This window comes from Armigeres subalbatus, chromosome 3 (assembly GCF_024139115.2).
Source record: "Armigeres subalbatus isolate Guangzhou_Male chromosome 3, GZ_Asu_2, whole genome shotgun sequence".
NCBI classification, from domain to species: Eukaryota; Metazoa; Arthropoda; class Insecta; order Diptera; family Culicidae; genus Armigeres; species Armigeres subalbatus.
In genome coordinates this window covers 410,478,845-410,500,211 of record NC_085141.1, presented here as the reverse complement: position 1 = coordinate 410,500,211, position 21,367 = coordinate 410,478,845, and the positions used below count along the sequence as shown (strand labels likewise).

The 21,367-nt window shown below is 39.5% G+C and overlaps 2 protein-coding genes across 9 annotated transcripts in view; both read right to left on the bottom strand.

Annotated features, from left to right (window-relative positions):
- LOC134227168 (somatostatin receptor type 2-like) overlaps positions 1-12,931 on the bottom strand; it is a 75,423-nt gene extending 62,492 nt beyond the window's left edge. For 3 of the 8 annotated variants that reach the window (XM_062708474.1, XM_062708475.1, XM_062708477.1), the window contains exon 1: positions 12,353-12,921. The gene's annotated coding sequence lies outside the window, so the exon portion shown is untranslated. Of the gene's footprint in view, positions 1-12,352 lie in introns of all 8 variants that reach the window. The other 5 variants (XM_062708479.1, XM_062708481.1, XM_062708476.1 and 2 more) reach the window with 3 other exon arrangements.
- Positions 12,932-13,016: 85 nt separating this feature from the next.
- Positions 13,017-21,013, bottom strand: LOC134223068 (uncharacterized protein K02A2.6-like). The gene is made up of 5 exons (XM_062702204.1): positions 20,496-21,013; positions 18,992-20,395; positions 18,830-18,931; positions 17,254-18,740; positions 13,017-13,230 (listed from the first exon to the last, which is right to left on the bottom strand). Exons 1-5 carry the CDS (start codon positions 20,988-20,990, stop codon positions 13,017-13,019), a joined length of 3,702 nt encoding a protein of 1,233 aa, XP_062558188.1. The 5' UTR covers positions 20,991-21,013.
- Between the last annotated feature and the right edge of the window lie 354 nt (positions 21,014-21,367).

The following is a 21,367-nucleotide window of genomic DNA, read 5'->3' as shown; positions in this document are numbered from 1 at the left end:
TTTCCTTCCTGTTTACGCTTTTCTTCATTCTTTACTCTCTTTTTTTCTTCTTTCTTTCTTCCTTCCTATTTTTTCTGCCTTTCTTTTTATCTTTCTTCCTTCATTTTGCCTTTTTTTCTTTTCCTTCTTTCTTATTTCTTTCTTCCTTATTTTTTCCTTCTTTCTTCTCCTCTCTTTCTTACTTCCTTCTTTCTTATTTCTTTCTTTCTTTATTATTCCTTATTTCTTGCATCTTTCTTTTTTTTTCCTTCCCTGTTTCTTGCTTCTTGCTTCTTTTTCCCTTCCTTGTGTCTTCTCTTCTTTTTTTTTCTTCTTTCTTTCTTCTTTTTCCCCTTAATTTTTCTTTCTTCCATCTTCCCTCTTTATTCCTTCTTCTTTTCTGGTTCTCATTTGGTCGGGGTTCAGCCAAACCGCACAAGCGGCTTTCCGACTGACTTGTGATATTTTGTTCGTACAAGGACAACGGAAACAGTTTCATATTAATGTAAGCACGCATTTGCTGTAGGATATCCTCAGCTATGGGGTTGAGAGTTATCCGATACGATTTGCGATCAATTAAATCTACCAAACGAAAGTGTGAGTAGAAAAATGGGTAATTGGATAATTGGAAAACGCTTGGTGCGTTTTGGCTGAACCCCGACCATTTGTACTTATGTTCTTCTTCCATCCTTTCTTTTTCTTACTGTATATTTTTCCTGCCTGCTTCTTTCTACCTTTTCACTTGTCATCTTTATCTCATTTCTTATTTCTCCCTTCCTTACTTCTCACATGTCTGTTTTTATTTCTCATTTCTTCTTTTATACTTCTCACTTCTCATTTCTCATTTTTCAATTCTCAATTCCCACTTCTCACTTTCCACTTCTCATTTATCTATGGTCATTACTCCCTTCTTACTTCTTACTTTTCACTACTAAATTCTTGTGTTTTTGTCTTTTCGACCTTTTGTCCTTCGACCTTTTGACCTTCGCCGTTATGACACATATTCGACCTTTTGACCTTTCGACCTTTTGTCCATTCGACCTTTTGTCCTTTCGACATTTTGACCCTTCGACCTTTTATCCTTTCGACCTTTTGACCTTTCGACCTTCGACCTTCGACCTTTTGACCTTCGACCTTTTGATCCCGATTCCTCCGGCCTTAGTCTGGTAATAATAATAAATCGTATTTTGCCTTCTGACGGTCGAATGCATCTTTTGAAAGAATGGAAGAAGACTCTTGCCTTAAACCGAGAAATTTCCTTAATTGAACAAATGAATCATATCCTCTCTTGCCTTCTGCCGGTCAAATGCATCCTTTGAATCAAGCAGATGTATCCCTTGTGTTATGCAGAGCAAATGCATTATTTGAAAAAAGGAATCGTATCTTCCTTTGTCATATGCCAAAAAAAATCATCCATTGAAGAAGGGAGCGCGACATCTCATGATTTTGCAAAACAAGATCAATGAAGCTAATTTTGATGGTTTCTGGATAAGTTGGGCGTGTTCCGGAATCTTCCGACCAGTTGACCAGTTTTGCCTTTCTCGTATACTAAGTATACGTAAAGGCTATAGGATCACTCCAAACCCGAACTTTTGATAGAAGGCTCGGAGACCCATAGTGTTATATACCAATCGACTCAGCTCGACGAATTGAGGTGATGTCTGTATGTGTGTATGTATGTGTGTGTGTGTGTGTGTGTGTGTACAAAAATGTGAGACATACTTTTTGGTACTTAGCATTATTCGATTTGCTCGCAACAAGTTGCACTCGACGCGGATTGTGGTCTAGTTGTTTCCTATTGAAAAATGGCCCGATCGGTCATTGCATTCCAAAGTTATTGAAAAAACATTGTTTTTCTGCCAAGGGTCCCCCCTTGGTAAAAAAAATCAAAAACGAAAAAAAAAAATTTTTTTCAAAGATTGCAGCAATGCATTCAAATGACCGCAAATGCATATGAATTGATGGAAAAAGTAAAATCTATCCCCCTAAAGTTCTATTTCGATCTCTCTCATGTGTTTTTCTTATTTTTTAATGCGCGAGAAAGGCACCACCAACGCTAGGTGGATTGATCTGGGTTTTTATCTTTTATGAAGCCTTGCTTGCAACATGTCAAACTTCATGATTTTGCGCAAGCAATGGATTTAATTTAGAGGATTTCTGGACATGTTCCGAGATCTTCAGATCTTATGCTCCTGGGAGAAATAGCCATTTTTGATCTGTTAAGGTGATTATACAATCAAGCCAAGTGGTGAATTTCAAATTCACCACACGGTTTCTACTCCTGTTATGAAAAGTTCAAATCTAGCGTAATAATTCTCGTACAATGTTGAAATTAAAGTCGATTGTTTAGCATAAGTAAGCAAACGATCTACGGATGTTTCATCTCCATAGGCGTTGTGGTTCTCTCAATTCGTGCTCTTAAAAAATCACTAGAAAAGCACGTGGTTTCCAAGATGGCCGATTTGTGGCTTTGTTGTATAACCACCTTAAGGAGCCTTGCTTACGACATCGTTGGTTGTCTGACATATTTGACATGTTTCAAAATATCCCTGATTCCTCAGGAGAAAATACCTATTTTTATCATTTTCAAGCCTCAATCTACGGTGTGTCAAACTACATGCTTTGTATTCAAAATAAAATCAATATAATCTAAATTGTGGATTATTGCATATATGGAACATGCTCATGGAGTAAAATAAAAGTCTTTTGAAGAAAGGGGTCATTGTTGCATAATTAATAAAAACCAATTTTACAACAAGTAAAACATCATGATTTTGTTTATTTCCTTATATGCAAAATTATGAAGTTTGACTTGTTGCAATATTACAAATTGAGTAACAGATTTTCAAATATGTACATATGCGTGCCTCGTAATGTCTTGCAAGCTTCTAAGGATCATTGAAGCTATAGAAGCCCCAGAGACCATTTAACAAAATTTGAAACGGATGTTACAACATTTTGTTTTTTTTGTCCTTTTTAACCAGAACTTCAACGGATTGCTGGGCTACTGAGGTAACACCAAAGGTTATTTTGTTGAAGATCCAGACATTCGGATGATTCCGAAACATACCAACTTGCACAAAGTCTGACATGCAGAGTATTTAGAAATGATCGAAAATTACCATTCTGGTTAGAAACCTACAACCCCAGAAAATTCCGGAACATGTCCAACTTGTACAAAAACCACAAAAAAGCTTCATCAATCTTACGTTGTAAAATCATGAGGTATGAGAAGTCACTAGCGAAGTTTTACATCTAAGAGAAATGGCAATTTTTCTTGAAGGATCAGGATTCTAGAAGATTGAAAGATATGCCCTACTTGTTCAAAATCTCCCAAAATGAGCTCAATCCATCCAGTTTTGCAAAATCATGAAACCGTCGAGTCAAGTACGAGACACTGAAGACGACCACACAGTTGTGGTCGAAATACGTATCTGCAAAGATATCGAAATAATTGGTGGAATTTAATGGAGCATACTTAACTCGTCTTAGACGGTTGAATACATTCCACTAAAAAAGGGTTAAAATATTTTTTCTGAAAAGCATGAAGTTTATGATGTCGAGATTCTATAAATGATCAAAAATGACCATTATCCCCGGAAAGTTTTAGAACATGTTCAACTTAGTTGTCCAAAACTTAGTATACGAATGAATCTTGTTTTCCAGAATCATGAAGTTTGAGATATCGCAAGCAAGATTTTATAACTGATAAAAATGGTCATTTTCCCAGGAGCATCAGGATACTCCATAGATCTTCTTTTTTCTAAATAATGAAGCTTAAGCTGGCGCAAGTGAGGCCTTATAAATGATTAAAAATTGAGGGGGCACCATACCAGAAATTTCGGAACATGTTCAACTTCTCCAATAACTATCAAAATAAGCTCCATTGATCTTGATTCGCAAAATCATGAAGTTTGAGATGTCGCAAGCGAGGTTTTATAACAGAAATGGAGTTTTTCCCGGAGCTCCATTGATCTTTTCTTTTGCAAAATTATGTAGTTTTAGATGTCGCAAGCAAGGCTTCATAAATGCTCAAAAACGTCATTTTCCCGGGGGGGTTCTCCATTCCGGAAGAATCCGGAATATGTCCAACTTGTCTAGAAACCCTCAAAATGATCTTGTTTTGCAAAATCAAGGAACCTGAGCTGTCGCAAGCGAAGCTTTATAAATGATCAAAAAGGCCAATTTCCCCGGAGGCACTATTCCGGAAGATTCCGCAACATGTCCAAGTTGTTCAGAAACCCTCAAAATGAGCTCCATTTATCTGCTTTTACAAAATCATAAAGTTTGAATTGTCGCAAGCGAGGCTTCATGATCAAATGATCAAAAATGGCCTTTTTTCCACGGGGGCACCATTCCGGAAGATTTCGGAACTTGTCCAACTAGGGTTGATGACTGATAAACATTTTAACCGGCGTACCAGGTTTCCGGAACATTCCCGGACACGTCCAACTTGTCAAACTCAATTGATCTAATTTTGCAAAATCATGAAGTTTGACACGTCGCACGTTGACTTATAGAAGTGCTAAACAAGTGTTCCTACTGGTGCCAAAAAACCTACCCTAGTATACCCCGGAATAATTTCGGAACCAAGTGGCTAACCAAAAATATTTTCCCATTTCCAAAAAATAGAGATCTGAATGTTTGTTTTGAAATGCAGATGTTATGATTTTTTGTAGTGATTAGATGAAAGCGTGAATCGTACGTTCAGACTTTGCGGGTTCAAAGTAGACACTTCCCGGAATAAGGCAACGGAGGATGTGATCCCTCTTGCAAGTGCTTGCTAGGATTAAGGTAATGAGGGATATGATCCCTTCTCTAAAGACAGGCATTCATCTTGATTGAGGCTATGGTGGAAGTGATCCCTTGTTTAAAAGTAGGCAATGGTGAATGTGATTGTTCCTTTAAAAGTAGCCGAGTGCCCAGAATAAGGCAATTGTAGATGGGATCCCTTTTTGAAAGTATGCGCTTGCCCGAATTAAGGCAATGGTGGATGAGACCCCATCTTTAAAAGTAAGCATTTTCGCGGAATGATCAGTTTTTCAAAAGTAGATATTTCCCAGAATAAGGTAAATGTAATTCGTCCTTAGAAAGTAGACGTTTGCCCGGATTAAGGCAATGGTGGTTGTGATCCTTTTTTTACAATTAGGTGCATGCCCTGAATGATACAATGGTAGATGTGATCCCTTCTTTAAAAGTAGGCTCCGAAATCTTCGTAACCTTACAAAAGCGAAGGAAAAAGTTTTTCGACGATAAGGATCAAATAAACGCGATTAATCTATGTTTTGCTATAGAAAAGTCGAGGGAGGTGTCCCCCATTGCCCGACACATAAGCCATATAACGGAAATCCTTACGTTTTAACGGTTTTTATACGAAATATGATTATTGTTGCTTCATACAAACAATGTTTGAGCAATCGAACGCAATTTTCGACGATGTATTTGGGTGATGAATTTTGGTAATGAAATTTGGTTCAAAATAGTGACCGGACACTATTGCATCATCTATATATATAAAAATCAATCTATGTATGTATGTTCGCTAACTACTTCTGAACCACTTGGCCGAATTCAACCAAATTTGGTACACACGTTCTCTATCCTCAGGGGAAGTTGACAAAGGGGGTGGGAGGGTCATTTAGAAAAGGGGGAGGGGTTTTGTTTAGAAAACGAACAATTATGTGTAACTTGCATCTCCTAGGACCGATTTCAATCAAATTTTGTACACATATTCAATATAAGGAGACAACCATATGAGAGTGTAATCTTTGAAAGGGGAGGGTCTGGAGGGAGGGTATGGTTCAGAAAACGGGTAATTCAGAGTAAATTCTGAACCCCTGCACCGATTTCAACCAAATTTGATACAAACATTCTCTACCCTAAAGAAAAGATAACAAAGCGGGTGGGGCGGTCATTGTAAAAAAGGGAGGGTATGGGGGAGGGTTGTCTTTATAAAACGAGCAATTCAGTGTAACTCCCAACCCCAGTACCCATATCAACCAAATTTTGTACACATATTCACTAAGAGTAGTCGATCATATGGAAGTGTAATTTGGGAAAGAGGGAGGGGCTGGGGGAGGGTATTGTTCAGAAAACAAGCAATTCAGTGTATCTTTTGAACCCCTGGACCGATTTCATCCAAATTTGGTACACACATTCTCTATCCTAAGGAGAAAATAACAAAGGGTGGTATGATCATTGGGAAAAAGGGAGGGTAAGGGGAAGGGTTGTATTTAGAAAAGAGCAATTCAGTGTAACACCTAACTCCCAGGACCGATTTCAACCAAAATTGGTGTACACATTTTCTATCCCAAGGAGAAGATAACAAAGGAGGTGGGAGGGTCATTGGGGAAAAAGGGAAGTTATGGGGAAGGGGTTGTCTTTAAAAAAAATGAGCAATTCAGTGTAACTCCCAGGATAAATTACAACCAGATTTGGTACACTTATTCTCTATTTTTGGAAGATATTTATTGAAAAGGTAGAAGGGCCAAACAAATATATAAAAATAGATTGATACAAAGGAACAATTCTATGAGCGGTAGATCTACCTCTGTGGGTTTTGTGGTACAGCATTGGACATTTTAATTGAATAATTTACTTTTCAGTCCCTAGCAAAGCCGAATACATATAGCTATTAGCTATCTATATATCTCGGATACTTATTCAACGTATGTGACGTATGTGATTTTGTAAACAAAAATTTAAACGTTGATTTCTGCAATCTGATAGCACTCCCACGCAAACCATCGCCACATACAGGTAGGGGGAGGTTTCGGCTACATGTTCGTTGTGTTGGTTTGCGTAGGAGTGCCATCATATTTGACAAATCGACGTATGCATCTTTGTTTACAAAATCACATACGTCATTTTGAATAAGTACCCGAGATATATAAAACTCAATGTTTGTATGTTTGTGTGTATGCTCCAGCCTAACTTCTGAACCCATTATTGTATTGTTTAGTTATCGATCAATTTAACCATTTATCGAAATTATGGTTGCCCAGTGACAAGCAATGATTAATGTGTTTCCTTCTGGATGGTGAATGTGATCCCTTCTTTAAAAATAGACGTTTGCCCGGAATAAGGCATCGGTGGATGTTTTTCCTTCTTTAGAAATAAACGTTTGCCCGGAATATGGCGATTATGAGTTTGCTCCCTTCTTCAAAATCAGTCAATGTTTTCAAATGAAATCTGCCTTCTTCTGATCAAATGATGAAGTATCGATAAGAAAACGCAATTATCCTGTTGACCAATTGGTTTATTCATTTTCCGATTGTGAAAAAAAAACTGCGAATCAAACTGGCAATTCCGAGCAAGGCCGGGTACATAAAGCTAGTCTTTCTTCTATATATATAAAAACCAATCTATGTATGTATGTTCGCTAACTACTTCTGAACCACTAGGCCGAATTCACCCAAATTTGGTACACACGTTCTCTATCCTCGGGGGAAGTTAACAAAGGGGGTGGGGGGGTAATTTAGGAAAGGGGGAGGGGTTTTGTTTAGAAAACGAACAATTCTGTGCAACTTCTATCTCCGAGGACCGATTTCAACCAAATTTTGTACACATATTCACTATAAGGAAACAATCATATGAGAGATTTTGGGAAAGGGGAGGGTCTGGAGGAGGGGTATTGTTCAGAAAACGGGTAATTTAGAGTAAATTCTGAACCCCTGCACCGATTTCAACCAAATGCGATACACACATTCTCTACCCTAAAGAAAAGATAACAAATGGGGTGGGGCGGTCATTGTAAAAAAAGGGAGGGTATGGGGGGGAGGGGTTGTCTTTATAAAACGAGCAATTCAGTGTTACTCCCAACTTCCAGTACCCATATCAACCAAATATTGTACACATATTCACTAAGAGAAGTCGATCACATGGAAGTGTAATTTGGGAAAGAGGGAGGGGTCTGGGGGGAGGCGTATTGTTCAGAAAACAGGCAATTCAGTGTTTCCTCTGAACCCCTGGACCGCTTTCCCCCAAATTTGGTACCCACATTCTCTATCCTAAGGAGAAAATAACAAAGGGTGGGATGATCATTGGGAAAAGGGAGGGTAAGGGGAAGGGTTGTCTTTAGAAAAGAGCAATTCAGTGTAACACCCAACTCCCAGGACCAATTTCAGCCAAATTTGGTGCACACATTTTCTATTCTAAGGAGAAGATAACAAAGAAGGTGGGAGGGTCATTTTGGAAAAGGGAAAGTTATGGGGAAGGGTTGTCTTTAAAAAATGAGCAATTCAGTGTAACTCCCAGGATAAATTCCAACCAGATTTGGTACACTTATTCTCTATTTTGGAAGATGTTTATTGAAAAGGTAGGGCCAAACAAAGATATAAAAATATATTGATACAAAGGTTCAATTCTATGAGCGGTAGATCTACCTCTGTGGGTTTCGTGCTACAGCATTGGACATTTTAATTCTATAATTTACTTTTCAGTCCCTAGCAAAGCCGGATACATATAGCTATTAGCTATCTATATATCTCAGATACTTATTCAACGTATGTGACGTATGTGATTTTGTAAACAAAAATTTAAACGTTGATTTCTGCAATCTGATAGCACTCCCACGCAAACTATCGCCACATACAGGTAGGGGAGGTTTCGGCTACATGTTCGTTGTATTGGTTTGCGTGGAGTGTCATCATATTTGACAAATCGACGTATGCATCTTTGTTTACAAAATCACATACGTCGTTTTGAATAAGTTGCCGAGATATATAAAACTCAATGTTTGTATGTTTGTGTGTGTGCTCCAGCCTAACTTCTGAACCCATTATTGTATTGTTTAGTTATCGATCAATTCAACCATTTATCGAAATCATGGTTTTGCCCAACGTAAAAAGCAATGATTAATGTGTTTCCTTCTGGATGGTGAATGTGATCCCTTCTTTAAAATAGACGTTTGCTCGGATTAAGGCATCGGTGGATGTTTGTCCTTCTTTAGAAATAGACGTTTGCCCGGAATATGGCGATTATGGATTCGCTCCCTTTTCCAAAATCAGTCAATGTTTTCAAATGAAATCTGCCTTCTTTTGATCAAATGATGAAGTATCGATAAGATAACGCAATTATCCTGTTGACCAATTGGTTTATTCATTTTCCGATTGTGAAAAAAAAAACTGCGAATCAAACTGGCAATTCCGAGCAAGGCCGGGTACATAAAGCTAGTGTTCAAATATAACTAAGTTCATATTACAGCTGCAGACCCAACAAACAATGTAAGCCAAATAAGCTTGTTTTTCAGTTGAAGAAGACGATTTGTTGGGGAGCTTATTAAAATCTTGAGCTATTTTTTTGCATCCTATTCCAAATTCCCACCTTTTTCAGTTTCGTCTTCAATTTTTTCAGGTGTATAAAATGGCTTTTTGCTCACATGAAAAATCCGTACCGACCAAACTGCCAAATACCGAAATTGAATACTATCCTGAAATTCTCCCATCATATTTCTTTCGGATTGCTACGCCGGACCTTCATCACACTCACGATACGGATCCCAGGGACATGTCCTGATTTGATTATACTGATTGGGTATTTCGGTGGGTAATCAGCAATATGAAGATCAAACTTGCTGAAATTTTATTTGCAGACAGATTGATCTATATTGTTTAGTGTCTCTCAAATGCACAGCTAATAATTTTGAAAATTCAACGACGTGTACAATTGCAGCTGACCCAAACAAACGAATAAACATTTGATATCCAATTGAATTTGATTGAATTTTACAAGCAAGCACAGTTTAAATTAATTTTGATTTGGAAGCACACTAATATCGATTGAATTTTGCGTTTATTTGCATGCTCCAAATATGTGCATGAAAATACATTTAAAATCACAACATATTTTTATCTGTGTGTGTAAACCTTCGGTTGGCCATTCCGAAACAGGTTCCCCGAAAGAACAGAAGTGGCCATACACTTTTTTCGATGGAGCATCAAAAAGATTGATACTTATAACTGAAGCTGTCTTAAGTGTTTTATGATTTATATGGGTTCAACCAGATATGGCAGCTAATGCACGAACACGAATTTCCTGATAAACTTATAAGCAACCGCCTAAGACGAGTTTGGTACTTTCCATTTGATTCCACATCCGGAGAAGTGACCAATCTTCGAAACTCTGTGGAATAAGCGCCGATATTTTTTAAATCAATTATTGTAGCAATGTTAGAGCAAAACCATTACAAGGAACACTCATTGCACTAGGGTGGCCACCAACTGCTCCTGAAATACTGCAGCATACGGAGCAGAGGTCAATTTTTGATTTTCGTCATAGAACGTTGTGGCTTTTCATAAACCGTGTGCTGTAGCTAATTAAGTGGTTCTCCGGAAATTCATTAAACCAGACTAGTGGCAAGTGTACGCTTTTCAATATCCGATGATGGCTGAATGAAGTAAGCTGAAACGTTATTAAAAAAAAACCTGATTAATTCACCTACCGGTGATGGTGCCTTTCTCGTGCAAATAAAAAATAGTATTTTGGTCATAACTTCTTAGCCCATAATTCGATCTGGTCAATTTTCAATAGGAAACAGAATGCTGCGTCGAATGCAACTTGTTGCGACCAAATCGGTTGGAGACTAAAACCCCACCAAATACACCATGTATACATATAATGTTTCTTTCGGCTCTTAGAGAACAATGCACCATGTGTCCGCTTTTCTCTTGTTGATATGGACGAACGACACTATATGAGCAAACAACGTCATAGGTAGGAGGTTTAACATTTGTTTGCTAAAAAAGATTAATAATTTGGCGTTTGAATAATAATTAGTTCGTATGGCTATTGCCCACGCATTGACAGCAGGTTATTCGTGATCAAGCACTATGAACTGGAACAGTAAGAAACGCCACTAGAAAGAGAACACTAGAGTGAGGTGTTTGATATGTTGTTGAGTGACGATATTCCAACATTATTGAGAAATTGATGTCAAAGTTCTCTATTCAAAGAAATGCATATCCTGTATTGCCTTACAACACTACATTCAACATTCTACATTGTATTAGAGGTGTCAGAACTATGGGTCCTATGGGAAAATTGATTTTAGTCAAAGAATCGACTGAAACCATAAAATGAGAAACAAATGTTTGACAGAAGGCGATGATTCAAGAAGAGATTTTTCTCGGATTTCCATGCATTTTTTTGTTTATGTGAAGTATAACAAAATACATGACCCCCTCAATAGTGTTTACATCATATCAATCCACATATTCCTTGTTTCTTGTATGATGAGCTCCACCATGATCAAATTGTTCAGAAGCACACGCTTCCTGAAGCACTACTGCACAATAGTCAAAAGTTCTCCTTTAACATTAATAGAATGAAGCGATGCGCTAAGTAGAAACTTCAAAATAGACTCCCGCACTTTGCAAACTTTCCTCGTTCACACCTTTTGAAGCCTGGAAGAAAGACGTAAGTCTTATGCACCGTCAGACTAACATGAATTGGAATAAGTTTCAAGTTGAAAAATGCAATTAGCTGAATTTCAGAAAACAATTTTCCCAATACCAGACGTCCTTTTTTTTGCTAGCTCCATATATGTACTTAGTAGAATGTCTTTATAATTCTGAAGCAGCGATTTCATGCTATCCCATTTATTTGCACTGCATTAATTTATTTACGCTGCGTTTTGTTGGGTTTTTATACATATCAAAATGCGCGAATATTGTGCCATCGAAAATGCATTTTTGCATTTTACATTGAAATTATTATTTTTGACAAATTATATCTTTTCAATTCATCATGACTGCACAATCTACATATGTTTGTATATTTCTGGATTCTTATGCAAAAATATGTAAGCCTCTTATATAGATTTTGTGCAACTGCTTGTAAAATAAAAAGATATTTTTCAATATTTAATACAAGTATTTAACAATATCGCATACAAACTTTCGTAGATTGTGACAGATTTTACAAGAATTCTGACATGCACTGGTTAGGTAAGTGACCAATATTCCAATAGGTTTTCGTAAGATCTTCCCACAATTTTTCCCAACGCATAGTCCATTTAAAACAAAACGCTCTCTCAATCTCTCTCAATCGAATAGCTCATGACACTTTCTGCCATTTATTTTGATTGAATGCTATTCGTCTAAATGTCCAAAAGTCAACTTAATTCACATCTAGGAAGATGGTTAAATTTAAAATCGCTTAATAGAACTATGTAAATCTAAGAAGGACCTAATAAAATATATCGAAAAACGTATTTTGTTAGTTTTACTGCCATGCTTATTATGTAAATTATTTCTGTGCGAAGTAACCCGAAACACACGCAGCTCGCATAATAACCGCCTTTTCTGAAATAGCACACAGCTCTATTTCTGCTGCTCAAATCACCAATAAACAAATTCGATCTCTGATCACCTACTTTTCACGTAACGACGACCATAATATCACAATTTTCGCGAGTTGTCTTTTCGCACCGTCATATTTCATGCCACGCTTTCCCGCTTAACAAGCCGGAAAATGCAAACCACTAACCAAACAAACAACTGAAATCTCGTCGGTTCGCTTTATGCTTCGATTCTGATTCACTGACGCATGGTTCCTTCTTTCCTTCTGATCGTAGCCAAAACAAACGTTAAATTTATTGAACACATTCTTCAACACCTGTCCTCCGACCGGCAGCACGGTTTATTTCCAGATTTCTCACGCCTTGGGTACATTAATAATATCCCCTCATTCGTTTAACCAACAAACATTCAATCCAAATAAAAATGCGCTTTGTTAGGATTCCTGCCGAACACGTGCATTATTTATGGAAACCACTTTCATCTTCCACAACCCGTCACATTATTCATATCTCACGGAAGCGGTCCCAGTCAGAAAAATCCTCATCTGTTTGTTTCGATTTTGATGTTTATCCAATGCCACCAACGAACCGTTCTTTATGCCATCAAGACATCAGAGCCGGAGCTCACTTCCCAAAGACGAACCGACCGGTAAGACGCTCAAACGAGAACTGATGCGATTGGCATCGGTGTCCGTGGGAAAAAGTCACCATCAAAGCCGAGGAAATCGGGTCCATCGGACTAGTACCACAGCCGGTTGTCTGTATCCACTGTCACCGTACTAGAACAATGTGCTCCTTGATCCTGCGCCGGAATTACGATGGTAACGAGGCACCCCGGTCCCTTCTGCCGCCGACAGCATGCTGGCGCTTTGTTGAGAGCGGCACTGCCGACGTGTACGACGACGCCGACGACAATGGCACTTTCACTTTCATTCATAAAAATAGCGATGGACCTGTGGGTGGTGGACGGTTGGATTGTTTGGGAGAAGGCTGAGATGGGTCGATTAGGGTAGGGGGATGCAGTACTAGATTGTTTGTTTTTGTTCATGCCGAGCGCTCGGAAAAACTATTCGAACCCGAGGCTACCGGCTGTAAATAGTCGATGATGAAGGTGGATGAATGATGTTCCCTTTGTTCCTATTAATTGAGCAGGAAAGAGTGCACGCTGCTACATGTTCAAGTGCAAGTGCTATTTAATCATATGTTTTTTTGAAGCAATTCGCATGAAGCTTTCAAGTGAAACATTTTGGCAAATCCAGACCAGAAAATAATTTTGTATTATTGTATGCTATGAAGCCGGTTTGGGTTTTGTTTTTTTTGGGTTTCTTATTTATTTTTTCTTGCTTGTAAATGCAATGCCTTCAAATGGAGCTCCCCACCAAGAAAAAAAGCGATTTACACCCAGGTTTTTTTTTACACGGTTTGGTTTTGGTCGTTTAAGACCTTCAGCGTCAATGAAGCAATAAGTTAACCCCACCAAAAAATTCACAAAAAATCAAAGAAAATTCATGGGGCATTTAGAAAGGTGTGAAAGTTTAGGTTAACCGAGAAATTAATGAATTCCAACCGTGTAAAAAAAAACCTGGGTGTATTTATTTGAATATCCATATGGGTAAGATTTTGGAGAGAGTTTTGTTTTTGTTTTCTTAATGTGTAATCTGAATGAAAGTTTTTGTCAAGTCCCATGCCCAAATTAGTAACCAATCTAAACTTTATGAATAGTTTTTTCACAGATGAATGCAAACTAATAGCGGTAACTACTGAGAATAATTAAGCTCTTGTTTGGTTTTTAAATTGGAATTATCTTTGCGAGCTTTCAACAGTTGGGATCAGAGGCGCCGTCACGTTCCGAGACGTGGGTAGGACAAAAACTGGGATATCAAATCTATTGAATACTTTTAGGGACTTTCCGGAGATCCCCTCGAATATCTAGAGATTTTTACGGACATCCTCAGATAAGTTATAAATTCCCTGTTAGGACAGTCTTTAAATTTTATAAAATATTTGATGGTTTCAAGCAATTATCACTAACTTCTAGGAACTCGAACCCTTAGAAATATTCAGAAACAGCTACGATCTATCAGTGAAGCTTATGATCGTCCAAAAATCTTTAAGAGAGTTCAGTACTATTTACAGTTTTCCAGTTTTCTTTCTAACTTTCAAGATTTTATGCAAACGTAGGTATATTTGCGATTCCTACAGATTCCAATAAACTCTTAGAAGCTTTCAAAATTTGTCTTCACATAGGCTTACTACCAGACATCCGCATGTGCTACAATCATCATAAACTGCTTCATATTCGCATATTTCTGCGATTGTTCTCTCATATCTTTGTTTCTTTTCTCAACTTTTGGAGACGAGCTCAAGACAGGAGGTTTAGCGAAGACTATACAACTGCATCACATAATGTGAAATAGGCTACATAATTTTCAAAGTTAATCCTCGATCTATACCTTTGGTCATCTACCTTACACAGATAACTAAGTTTCCTTTCCGTGCTAATGTTGGAATTCTGAGGTTTTCTCGGTCTCTAGTAGCAACAATAACTACACACTAACATTCCTCTCCTTTCCCAACTGACTGGAGCCGTAGGTAGTAAATACCAACCTTTATTTATTTGTATAGTAGCGAAATTTACACCAGTTCTAACTAGTCACGGAAAAGCAACTATTGACAAGTACAGTCAGTCGTAGCTACATTAAGTTCAGGGTTGTTACGGAGATCCTGAAGTATTTTCCGCGCTGACTAAAATCAAATCCGCGCCATTTCCGCGCATAAGATCATAATTGATGAATAGATGAACTTGGCAAATAACAAAAAATCTGCCGAAAACGGCAATTTTTTCTGAAGTAATAAGTTATGCAACTTTGTTGTAATTATAAAATTGCGTAATCCCCAGGGAACTTATGCGGAAATTCATTCTGGAATTTTGTTATAAATTGAATATAATAATTTGATGAAAATTCAAGTAAATTATTTAAAAACAACTTCGCGAAAATCTTTAGAGACTACATGCGGACATCCCTTCATTAGTTCCTGTGCAAAACGGTTAGGAAATTCATGCAGAAATTGACTGCGGGTGACTTGCTGCAAAAAAACTTCCGAAAAACCTTTCGTCCAATTCGAGGCGCAATTTGAAAGTTTTTTTACAGATATTCCTGTGATTACCGCTAAATGGGAAAAAATCTTCCGGAAATACATTCGGAGTTTCCTTTCCGGAAGACTTCCTTTGGTGAATGCCGGTGAATAACATTCCAAGAATTCTTTCGTAAATTCAAGGCAACATTACTGCAACCTTTTTTACAATAACTGCTGCGGTTAGCGCTTCAAGAATTTACGCAGAAATTCCCCCATTTTTTATAATTTAACGGATTTTAAATGCTGCAGAAATCCTCTTTAGGCTGTAGACATTTATTTATTAAATTCTTCATAGAATCCTTGTCAAAATTTCTTAGGAGGTTTCGTAATTTTTCTGTGTGTATTCCTGTGAAGCATCGGAGTTATCCGAAAATATTGCAAAAATACTCATGAAATTACCACATTTTTACAGGAATATCTTTTGAAGATCTGTGGAAGCACTTACCGTTTTGACTCAAATTCCGAACATGACTCATATTCCAAACACTCGTTTTTAAAATGCCATTCTGGCTTTTTTCGTGTATTTTTATCCATAGGAGCTTGAATTCGTTTGTAATCCTCATGCTCAGTTCGGAAAACCGATGAAAATTATAAAGTTAGAGCGCTAAAACGCCAGTGTTCGGAATATGAGTCATGTTTGGGATTTGAGTCAAAACTAATATTCAAATAAACGTCCAGAGAATCCTGAGATCTAGCATTTTATTTATTAAATTTTCACCTTAAACTAAATCCGCGCCAAATCCGCGCGAAGTCCTAAAATCGTTATGTAAATCCGAGCCAAATCCGCGAAAATCGCGAAATCCGCTTAGTTGGAACAACCCTTTGATTACTTCACCTGTCAGCCTGTCAATTCTTATAAAATTTCAGAAATTATCTGAGCATCCCTGAACTAGCATAAATAATTACTGTGCAGTTATATTGTATCCGAAAGGAATCACCCCAAATAGTGTGCGGTCAACCTACCTAAGCTGCAGTTCGTTTACGAGTGAGCCAGAGCAATCATGCTGTGCTCTAACGTCTGCTCAAGGCCGGGATGCCAACATTCAATGTCGACTTCACAGATTCCTTCACAGTATATTCTTCATGTGGTCACAATGCCATCTGTATCTCACATCTTCCCTCTTCTCACATAAAAAATACCCTTAAAAAAATAATGACAGGATTTTATCATTTTCATTTAGTCTTTAATTTCAGTGTTTATTTTTTCAATTTCGTGTATGCCATAAATGACTTTTGGGTAAGAGCACTTCACCGTGTATATATAAAAAGAGATTTTCGTACTTGTCGCTAGGAGGCGTCTGATGGAACTTTAACTTTGACACTTTATTGTGTTGTTTTCTTTTCCGTACGAGCTGTATGAGCGAGTATATAGTTTTCTGTGGAAGTTCGTGGGCTGGATTTCAAAAGCAGATAAATACTAGTAAGACTCCGCAGATACCGTCCTCATCACTACGGAATGCTACATAGCAGCTGATGTTTTGGATTGGCGTCATCACTTGATTTTATTGGGCCCAGCGTGCATCGTATATTGCTGGAAGTGCGCCGGAGTTTCACCGTGAGTAGTGTTCCTGCCGTGCAAAACATAAACAATTTCAATGTTGCAACACGGCTATTGTTTGAAGAGAAACATCAACGACATGGATCCGTCTAACTCGGTCAACCAAAGGGAGGAAAAAACAACGGAGTGGCTAATTGTTTATGTATTCAGCCAAAATGTAAGTTAGTGGAAGTTTTTGCATAATTACACCTTTGTATAAAATAAATGAAAATGTCATCTTTTGAGTAACTTTATTTGGCGTTCAAAACTGCAAGTAAGACAAATCAAAAGGTAGCATTACTGTTCTACCATACGAACATAGTCACCGAGATACGACGGCTTCTTCGTCTCTCTCTTTGGTCTCTCACTTGAACTTGATGTCATTGCGTAGTCAGTATTACCTCCTTCCAGCGATCTCTTTCGATTTTTGGTCCACTCGTGTACTTTTTTGGTTTGCGTCACGTGGCGTTTTAACGTACTTCCGTCTTCGTCAACCAGCAATAAACTACCATTTGTTTCCTCGATTACTGTATAGCGTTTCGAATCGAATCTTGAGTCCCCTTTTGCGCGCATTTGACGTTCAACAATTACAACATCGCCTGGCTTCACCCGACATTTTCGAGCTGATCGTCGACTGTCTTCTGTTTTCTTACCTCTAAGCTTGGCTTCCCGGTCGCGTTTGTTCAGCAATTCTTCGTCGTGGTGAACATTGACTCGTTTTAAAAGTGGCAGTCCCCTTCTGACTTTTCTTCCTAGCATCACCTCCTCCGGTGGAACCCTCGTTACCGAATTTGCGGCCGCGTTATGAGCTCTAACAGCTGCTTGCAGTTCTTCATTATAGTTGTTTCCAGTACTCACTGCTGTAGCCATCGCTTTATTTATAAGTTTCATGTACGTTTCGGCTAAGCCGTTTTGTTGAGGGAACAAGGGTGTGGAATACTTGTTCACAATTCCCCGTTTGGAGCAGTATACCCTATATTCCTCCCCGTTGAAGGGCGGCCCGTTGTCGCTCTTAATTGTCTGCGGAAACCCTTCCCTGTCAAAAACTTCGTCAAAAATCAACTTCGTGTATTCGAAACTTGTCGATTTCACTGGGCGAGCAATAATATACCTCGACCTGTAATCCACTAGAACAAAAATATAGATGCCACCGAATTTGGAATATGGACCGTTGAAGTCTACCGCGATAGCCTCCCAGACCGTCTTAGGAGCTAGAGTGCGTTGCATAGGAGTAGGCTTCTCCGGTTTTCCGTTTGTGGCGCAGACGCTGCATGCTTTGACCCAATTTTCTGCATCGCTTGGCATGCCAGGCCACCACACGCGTTCTCTCAGGATGCTTTTTAAATTTTGCAGACAAAGGGTGTCCGCTGTGAGCCACTTCCAGTGTTTTTTCCGTAGTCCTTTTGGAATGACGATGCAACCGTTTTTAACGATCAACCCGTTGGAGACGTAGAGGTCCGAAGCTACCAGCCGATACCTATTTAATTGATTAGACCACTCTCCTGAATTTACTGCCGTCATCACTTGGGAGAGTATGTCGTCTTGAGCAGTGGCTTCGCGAATTTCGTCCTCAGTCAGGAACCTTACCGGATTTGCTTCTAACCTAGCGATCTCCCACGGGCTGCAATCTTCGTCGAATGGCCCATCACTTCCGGTATATAGGCGAGACGGCGGATCCGCAATGTTATCACTACCCTTCACATGCTCGACCTCGTAATTGTAGGGGCTTAATCGTAACGCCCAACCGTCAGCTCTGGTGAGCACTCTTTTTGAGTCTTCCGTGAGCGACTGAGTATAAACGATATGCCCTTTGAATCGACACGCAACGTAAAGTGCCTCCCCAACAAGAAGTAGGCAAAGTGCTCAACACCCCATACCGCGCCTAGCGCCTCCTGCTGGTTCTGAGCATATCGTCTCTCTGTGGGGGTTAAGGCCTTCGAGGCGAAACTGATGATGCGATGAGTACCCTTACTATCGACCTACAAAAGCACAAGAGTAATATAAAAAAAGGTCGAATTGATTATAATTTGACCCATCACCTGTACCAGAACCGCACCAAGTGCGATCGGTGACGCGTCCGTGTAGAGAATAGTTCTGTCCATTTCACAGAAGTATCCTAGAGTTACAGTGCATTTCGCGATTGCTTCCTTCACTGCTTCGAAAGCTGTTGTTTGAGGTGCGCCCCATTCCCAACTATTTTTAGCTGCAACCGTCCACAAAGGTCTTGTCAGGTCAGCAAAATTCCTGATATGAGGGCTTAAGAACGAGGCCAAGCCTAAGAAACTGCGTAATTCCGATGCTGTTGCTGGTCGTCGGAATTCGAGTATGAGCTTTGTCTTCGCCTCATCGATATGAAATCCCTGCTCATCAAGTTTATGTCCAAGGAATGTTACCGAGCTTTGGTCGAATTCACACTTTTCTGGATTTATCGTCAAATTGTTCGCTCTTAAAACTTGCATCACATCCGCTACGGTTTTCCTAAGTTCAGGCAGAGTTTCAGCGAAAATCAAGATATCATCTATGTAGATGATGACGTTTGGGAAATCCTTGAGGATTCTGGTCATCTCGCGCTGAAAAATCTCCGGTGCGCAGTTGACACCGAACATTAGTCTTTTGAAGCGGTACATACCGTACTCCGACAAAAAGGTCGTTAGATCTCTGGATCCTTTTTCTAACTCCAGGTGGTAGTACGCGTTCGACAGGTCGAGCTTAGAAAAATACCTAGCACCGTGCAGCTTAGTTTTCATTTCGTTGATCGGAGGGAGCCGGAAATACTCTCGTTTAATAGCTTTATTAGCAGCCCGCATATTGACTACTAATCGAAAATCTCCTTTACCCTTCGCCACGGCGGACATCCCGCTGATCCATTCAGGGGCGGTTGACACTTTTTCGATAATGTCCTTCGCTTCCATGTCCTGTAACCGTTTCCTTGCAGCTTCTCTGAACGCTGCTGGAACGTTATAATAAGCGTTCCTTACAGGGGGAATCGTCTTATCGATACAAAATCGAACCTTCACTCCCGGCATCTTCGGAAATGGTGACTGTGGTTCTGATTCTTCACATGCGTTTACGCTTGTTCCGATTTTCAATAATTTCATTTCGCCTGCAGTTCTCCGGCCTAGCAACGATCGACGTCCTTCGGGTACTACTACAAAATTGGCCCACACGGAAGGTTTAGAGAATCCCACCGTTTCAATCTTCGCACTGAAGCGCTGCTGAATTACCATTGGCTCGGCAGTAGCATAAGCATGAACTGTAAAAGCAGGGCAATTGTCTAAGGGTGTGATATACTCATGAGTTTTTGCCATGTCGCTCTTCAATTGTTCCCAATCGCGGCCACCAATAACATTGACGTCGGATCCCGAGTCAATTAAGAACTCTATCGTCGAGGTACCTATGCGACAGCTTACCAAAGCATCCTTATAGGAAATTACGCTAAAGGACTGCAAGAGTGAGAGAAAAAAAATGATTGCATCAGTTTAAAAAGACGCTTTATTCCACTTTACATTTTATGCTTAAATGCTTAAAATTACTGAATTATACCTCTGTTTTCTGATCGCTGGGCTCGACCGATGTAGCTTCCTGTGATGCTTGATGGACTTCGTCGATGTAGTTAATGCGCGTTTTGGGGCACATAACTGCAAAATGGCCTCGCCTTTTGCAGACGTTACACGAACGACTTGTGGCGGGACACATGGCTAGTTCCTTATGAACCGGGCGCCCGCATTGCTTACACGACTCTTGTGTGTTCGGCCTGAAACGTTTCCTGGCGAAACCATCTCGGCTGAATGTCGGTTTCCTTTCTTTTTTGAATGCAGCGCTTGAGTTGCTTGAACGTCCGAATTTTTTGTATGTTCTCTCCATAGCCATGGCAGCCGGCGGTGCAGATGACGGGCCCGGCAGCAATCCAGCCTCATATGCCTCATTACGTGTGGCGGCTTGCACTACTTGAAGTGTGTCGTGTCCGTACATTCTGGCATATTTGGCCAGTTCCTGGTTCCGCATGCCCTTGAGAAGCTGGAGCTGTACAAAACGCATTTGATCCCCAGAGCTATACTCGCACAGTCTAACTTTCTCTACCAATCGTGTATGGAACCGGACGATAGACTCGCCTCCAACTGCCGCATATTGAGAAATGTTTCGTGCTCGACGGCTGGGTCTGACATCGATTTGAAATATCTGTCAATCCTTTGTATAAACTTGACGTAGCAATCGGCTTCATCAAGAGGCGGACGAAGTTCTGCAGCTCTGACGATTGCCTGCATTTCCTCACCCAATGCCAGATACAACAATCTGCATTTGTCCGCCGGTGTATTAGCGTTACTAAACTCTGCTCCAATCTCGAAGGTTTCCAAATATCGACTCCAAGTTTCCCATAATTTCGACGACGGCACGTCCTGTGGAAACGGTTTAAG

What these genes read in the sequence shown, in the direction of transcription:
- LOC134223068 (XM_062702204.1), bottom strand. Translation starts at nt 20,990, where the DNA reads ATGCGTTTTGTACAGCTCCAGCTTCTCAAGGGCATGCGGAACCAGGAA. An exon ending in AGCAGGAGGCGCTAGGCGCG is followed by an intron (nt 18,741 to 18,829) that starts GTATGGGGTGTT and finishes GTTTATACTCAG; the next exon opens with TCGCTCACGGAAGACTCAAA. An exon ending in TATGTTCGTATGGTAGAACA is followed by an intron (nt 13,231 to 17,253) that starts GTAATGCTACCT and finishes CACCACCCACAG; the next exon opens with GTCCATCGCTATTTTTATGA.